The sequence below is a fragment of the Pinus tabuliformis genome, chromosome J (assembly GCF_031772625.1).
Source record: "Pinus tabuliformis cultivar Carrire ecotype Pingquan chromosome J, CPIR1, whole genome shotgun sequence".
Taxonomy (NCBI): domain Eukaryota; kingdom Viridiplantae; phylum Streptophyta; class Pinopsida; order Pinales; family Pinaceae; genus Pinus; species Pinus tabuliformis.
The window spans coordinates 190,575,507-190,582,813 of NC_142295.1; the positions used below are offsets into that span (position 1 = coordinate 190,575,507).

At 33.3% G+C, this 7,307-nt stretch overlaps 1 protein-coding gene across 1 annotated transcript; it reads left to right on the forward strand.

Moving 5' to 3' along the window:
- The first annotated feature begins 2,808 nt into the window (after positions 1-2,808).
- LOC149226332 (uncharacterized) lies at positions 2,809-3,870 on the forward strand. The gene has a single exon (XM_089380176.1). The coding sequence runs from the start codon at positions 2,809-2,811 to the stop codon at positions 3,868-3,870; it is 1,062 nt and encodes a 353-aa protein (XP_089236302.1).
- The last annotated feature ends 3,437 nt before the right edge of the window (positions 3,871-7,307 follow it).

A 7,307-nucleotide genomic window follows, 5' to 3' on the forward strand; every position in this document is an offset into this window, starting at 1 on the left:
TACAAATACAAGTCAAATATGTATGAGATGTCGAAGAGAGGGAAACCATCATAGATTTTCATTTGAGAATCATATGGATCTAGGAGAGCAACCTCAAGTCCTTAAAGTGCTCACACAAGTTGAAGAGATGTTAATAGCACGTGCAAGTCCAATTTTGCAAGTTATGCATTCAATAGGTGGACAATACAAATATAGAGGAAACACCATTAGTTTCCCACAAGAAATTAAAGATGTTTCCCACACATTACCTCGACATATTCAAGACTTAGATTTAATGATTGTTGTGCGGAAAAAAGGCCAACAAGGATCAAGTTATGATTTTACAATTAGAAAACAAAGAGTATTGGATGCATTATTATATAAGATTCAAAATTATCATATTATCGTGATGTTTAACTTTATTATAATGCACTGGATGAGTTACCTGAAATTGCAACAAATGTATCAAATATGATTAATTATGTTACTTTACCAGAGATAGACAATGACACTGAATTTGCAGTGTTGGAGGGAACATTTAGGATTGATGATGTATTAGAAGGCTTAAATACATATTCTTTTGTGGCAAAGCTTCCAAATCTACCACGAGAGATTGAACTTATTCAAGCTTGGGCAAATAACCCTAATGTAGAGGAACATGACATGAATGGTGGATTTCCTGAAGTTCTTAATTGGCCTAGAATTGGCTCATCACCAATCAATGAGTATAACACCGAAGGATTATTTGACATGGAATTTCCAACATTGTTCCCAACAGGTGAGGTATATTGGTTGCAACCATGAAGGAGAAATGTCCATCTTCACGAGTATGCAAAACATCTTCTTAGATATCATGACAATAAGTTTGGAAGGCACCCACACTTTAGATACTTCTTACTTAATATCATTATGAGACATCGTGCTCAAGCTTCTTCTGCAGTTTTTGTAAAGAAGAATATGACAGATATACCAACAACAATGGAGGAGTTACGAGAGCATCTACAAAATCTTCCAGAATCATGACTTGTAGAAATGTTAATGCAATTTAGAACTGTACTAAGAGGTACACGTGCATATTGGATCAAATGTCGTGCTAAGCTATTTGATTTGATTCAATAGATTGGATGTCCAACAATATTATTCACATTAAGTGCAACATATATTCAATGGCCAGATTTGCATAAATTAATGCCTGGTAAAAGCCCTGTAGATCTAGGGGAAGCAAGGAAATGGAGACGTCAAAATTTCATTAATAATCCTCATATTGTAGCACAATATATGCATTTAAGGCATACAATGTTCTGAGATGAAATTTTTGAGCGTTTTCATCAAGCTACATATTTTTGGTGTCACTATGAATGGAAACATCATGGATCTCCACATGTGCATGGATTTCTATGGTTAAAAAATGCTCCTAACATGGACACTTTGAATTGGGATGATCCTACACAGGTTAGGCTTGCTAAAGAATATTTTGATAGATGTGTACATGCAATGAATCCACGTGATCGACATCAAAGAAATATTCAGGTTAGGCTCAATGTTGATGACCACCCTTGCTTAAAGGACATGCAACAAATATTTCAATCTGATCCTATGATTGATTATGAAGAACTTCTGAATTGTGTTGAGCATCACATCACTTGCAATGAGAAATCTTGCCTACACAAGAAGGTGGGAAGATTGGTGTGTCGATATAAGGCACCATGGGATTTATGCGATCATTCAAAACTTTATGTTGAATGAAGAAAAAAGTATGAACCAAGAAGAAATGATGATAGATTGAATACACATAATCGTGAAACATTAATGATGTGGAGGGCTAATATAGATTGGCAACCTGATCTTTCAAAGCATGTGGTCATTAATTACATAAAAAAATATGCTGCAAAGTCTGAAAAAGGATCAGAAACATTTCATGATATGTTGATGCGTGTTTCCTCTATTCAAAATCCAAATGAACCAACAACATGCACATATAAGAGTGTGTTATGTGAATCCATTGTTGACAGAGATATAGGTGCACAGGAGACATGTCATTTTCTTTTAGAGCTTCCTCTTTCTGAATGTAGTCATCAATTTGTGGTTCTAAATGTTGGTTTGAAGGTTTTCAAACAAGTGTGTGTTGATACATATGACACTGACAATGATAATTCTCTTATTGATGCATATACCAAGTGACCTACCCATCTTGAACACCTTCCATTGATAGATGTGGCAAAATCCTGGTCATACGACAAACATCGACGTGGGGATAAATGGAGAGAATGAAAGAATGCAACTATTGTACGAGTGTTTCCTCATTATAATTCAATTCCTAATCATGAAGATGACAATTTTGTAGAATTTTGTTGGTCGAAGTTGGTATTATACAAGACCTTTCGTGATCTCCGTAGAGATATAGGTCACACAAGTGATGAAATAGTGCATAACTGGGAAAACTTTCGATACAATCCATGGCATGTTGATCGTAATCCATTACCTCCAGTTCAAATAGTTGAATTTGATGAAGAAGAAGTTCCAAATCCACCTACAGATTCTAGGAAAAATGAGTGGGAGATCATTTGTGGATTATATAAGAATAAATTTATAAATTATAATGAGATTGAGATGCTTGGACATAAGGATCATGATGTTATGCATAACTGGATTTTGTGGATGAGGAAACTTCTAATCGTGCTATTCATTTCATATCTCAAAGAAAAAGTCAAATACGATTCATACTAACCAACATTCGAAGTCTTATTCGTTTGAATGTTTGGGAGTTAAAAAAAGAATACATTTGATATTATCCTTGACCATTATAGATCAGGGGTTGATCCTTTACTTATGATAATCCAAGGAAATGCAGGTACAGGAAAGTCTTATTTGATTGGAGCTATTAAAAAGGCCCTTGAGATTGAGGCTCTTCCTGAGAAGAGCCCACTACTTCTTTTAGCTCCTACAAGGGTTGCAACTTTTAACATATTTGGAACAACAATTCATTTTGCACTTCAAATCCCAATCAAAGAGGTAACACGTCTTCGGGGACCAGGTTTAATGACCTTGCAAGATGAATTGAAGCATGTCAAATATATCCTAATAAATGAAATGAGTTTCATTGGAAGAAATTTTCTAAAAAACATTGACTCTAGACTTCGCCAAGCTTTCCCAAAAAATGCTAACACTTTTTTTGGTGGGAGGTCAGTTATATTGGTTGGTGATTTGGGACAGTTACCACCTATTATGGATAAACCTGTATATGCATCTGAAGGTCTCACAAAAGAATTATGGAATTCATTCACAACAGTTGTGACCCTTGACACTATGTTTCGACAAGATGGACAGAGCAATGAGCAAAAATGTTTTCGTAATTTGTTGATGAATGTTAGAGATGAAAATCCAATTGTGGAAGATTGGAAGTTACTCATGACTTGTACAAATAGTTCCTTGGATTCTTCCACAAAAGAGTCTTTTGATAAGGAAATACATTTGTTTGCAACAAATGATGATGTAAAAAATCATAATAAGTGTTGTTTACAAAACTTGAACTGTCCCATTGCAACCAGTGTTGCGACAAGAGGAAAAGACAACAAATCCATGGAAGAATATGAGGAAGACATGGAACTTGAGTTACTTATTTCAGTTGGAGCTCGGGTCATGCTTACATCAAACATATGGACTGATGTAGGACTCGTTAATGGTGCTCTTGGAGTTATAGAAAAAATTGTGTATAACCCTAGAATTTTACCTCCAAAACCACCTACATATGTTTTAGTACGATTTGATAATTATGTGGGAGTTCCATGGGATGATTCATTCCCTCAAACAATTCCTATTACACATATTGAAAAAGATAAAATAAAACAACTTCATTTGAAACTTGCTTGGGGCTTAAAAATCCATAAGTGACAAGGATTGACATTGCAAAAAGCTACTATTAATATTGGGAAGCAAGGGAGACAAGGTATATGTTTACTGCAATATATCGAGTTAATTATTTGAATGGTATATGATTTCAATCTCCATTTTCATATGACCGATATGAAAATATGGCAAAAGTATTAGGCATAACTATAAGAAAAGCAGAAGAAGATAGATTGAGATTGATCATAATATAAACCCTTTGTAATTGATTACATTCTTATTATTCATGATTTCTATTAATCAAAATTGTTACATGATTCCTTTCCATTGAAAAACTTTATTTCATCATTTTACTTATTAATACACTCTATTTTCTTAATATACTAAGGTAACTAATTCATCTTAAAATAAAATGAAAAATGATCATATTACTTAGATATTCAACAAATTTTGTGTGACTTCGCACAACTGGAACCAGCCTAGATCCATCTTAATTCCAGATTTATTAAGTGCCGAGAGGGATCAAATCTCTCGAGGTGCAAACCTTTCCTCAAGTTTTGCACTCAAAAAATAGGTTTGCACCTCGAGATATTTGATCCCTCTCGATGCTTAATAGATCTGGAGTTAAGATGGATCTAGGCTGGTGTATATAATATATAATATTAAAAAACCCTATGTGTAATATCTCAACTTTTATAAACAAATTTCGAGTTTTATGAGCCAAGGAGAAAACACATGTATAAATAAACAATGTATGGAATAAAGTCAATGTGCGGGCCCCAAGTTTTCATCATATGCATGTAAGAAACCATTTATGGTTTCAAAAAAAACCATAAACAACCTACCTACTATTCTCTGGAAGTTTCTAGAAATAAGGAGGGGTACTGTTTGGATGAATTCTAGTCATCGATCTAGAGATGGATGGTTTGGCCAAACTACTTCCCGATGGTTCCTCTCATCATATCCTTTGTGCACTTCAAACCGCTGAAAATTTGTTGATTTGGAGCAAGAGTACTACAAGCCTTTGACTACTCTGGAATCTGCGAGAGGATTAACGTGGAGTCTTGTTCAACTAGCACCATCATCACTATAATTCACTTACATATAATTCACTTACATACAATTCACTTGCAACCATTCATCTAATTCTTCTAATATACAAGGGCACTAATTTGTAGAGACATCTTATCTCTAATCAAGACATCCAAAATAATGCTCCAAAGTAATAGAATTGACAACATTTGAGGTGATTTTTAAGATACAACTGAGAAAATATGGAGTTGATATCGAATAAATCTATATAATTGAGATATCTTCTTGGTGTTAGTGTCTATATTCTAATCTAGTTCAAATAATTTCCAAAATAATATTATTGCTAAACTGAGGACCCCATTCCTAATAATAACTCAAGAATTGTGCCATATAACTTCAGAAAGTTATAGTTAGCTCCTTGACTCGTGGAAATAGGTAATCTTTTAGTTTTCATGTTGGACTCAAAGAGGTTATCTCTATGTCCTTGTGAGGATCCAAATCCTCCATTTTCTAAGTTCAAAGATGATTCATGTGACTGCAAATGAAGTTGTTGTGTAGCGAAATAAGTGTATGAAAATTGAAGTGGGACCTCGAAGAAATGTTGATTAGGGGCAAAAAAATAAGCACACTAATTCATCATATGTTCACTATTGGTGAACCTTTGCCCTATTTCTAGCTTCAACATTTGTACTTCCTCTTTAAGAGCATCATTCAAAGCATTACAAAGTTGTACTTGTTGCTCCATACATTATAATCATAGATTTAATTCACTATTTGTATTTGTTAATCCCATTGTATCTATTTGTAACATGGTCAACTCTGAAGATAAGGTAGTGGATTTAATTTGTAAAGTTTTCACTTTCCTTTCTAATTTTGATATATACCACATCTCTCACTCTTTGGACCTCAATTATAGAGATTCTGCTCCTATTTTTTTTGGGAAATCAAATATGAGGAGAATCTTTCTTACCTTTCTTTTCCCATTATATTAATTGAGTAAAACTATGGGAAACAATCTTCGCATTCCCTATCATTGTTGCCACAAGCTCAGGTTTCGTGAGTGCTTTCATAAACTCCTTTTGTTATGTTCTCATGGGATATATGTATTATACAGTTTAATATGTATTTTAGAATGCACATTGTACACAATGCCATTGGATGCATTGTGCACAATATTATGGGGATTGGTTGATTAACTTAGTTGTTGTTTGAATATCACTTGGACAACGGGTCTAACAACAAAATATTTTGATATAAAAGACAAAGAGACCTGCAATAAGTTGAAAGTCGTACTTGAGAGCACAATAAGGTTTATAAAATCAAATTATTTCTGGCCATAATTACAATTTTTTTATTAAAAAATTATATGTGATAACAATGGTAAAGGATTTCTTTCATAGAACTTTTAATAAATCAAACACTAAGCCTCTTTTTCCTTTTTCTCTTGGACATGCAATTCTTTTACATGCTCTTTACCAAAAAGCCGATAAGAATATTTACTAAAAATAGTTTTATAAAATCATATTATGGATGTTTTATCACTAAATCTTTCAAGCATGTAAATATAAGTTGCTTGAGCTTGATTAAAAGTTTTGCTAGGGTCAAGTAAGTATGTTAAAGCCTTCTAAATAATGATATTCTTCATTTGAAATAACTTTTGAAAACTTTCCCCTACTTTTGATAGATCCTTGAAGGACAATGATATTGTTCAAAAGCAACTCAAAATTTGTTGTTTTAAGTTCAATTAATCGTCATCTTCCAATTTTCACCGTAATAATAAATAGCTCTAGATTTATTGTTGTGACCTTTGCTTTTGCTCCAAGAACATTTACTGACAAAAACTCTAGAAAAATTTCAATTTTGTTTTCTTATTAGATTTTGCTTGCAAATTCTTTGACAATTTTAATTGTGCAAGATTGGGCTACAATAAGAGTAATGTATACTCTAACCTTTATTGACGATTTTTCAAGATTTTCTTAGGTATAATTCTTGAAGAATAAGAGTCATGTATTCGAAAGACTCAAAGAATTTTAGGAATTGGTTGAAAAGAAATGTGGCTAACCAATTAAGTGCTTGCAACTAGATAATGGATGAAAATATGTGAATTGCCCAATTGAACATTACCTTACTCAGTTAGATATCTCTTAGAAGAGGTCGATTCCTCATACTCTTTAATAGATTGGCATGGCATAACAAAATAATTGCACCTTAGTTGAAATAGTTTGATTCATTTTACAAGCCATAAAATCACCAATGAAGTTTTGGGCTAAATTTTTTTACCATGCCAATTATCTTCCAAATCATGTTCCATCTAGAGTTGTCAATTATGTGACACTAATTCAATGTTGGTTTCCTAAGAAGCCCCAAAGTCGGTCACTCCAAATTTTTGGATCTATCACTTGGGCACATATTCTTAACTACTACAAAAGTAAATTGGATGCAAATACCAT

Coding starts and splice junctions, on each gene's coding strand:
- LOC149226332 (XM_089380176.1), top strand. CDS start 2,809: ATGATAATCCAAGGAAATGCAGGTACAGGAAAGTCTTATTTGATTGGA.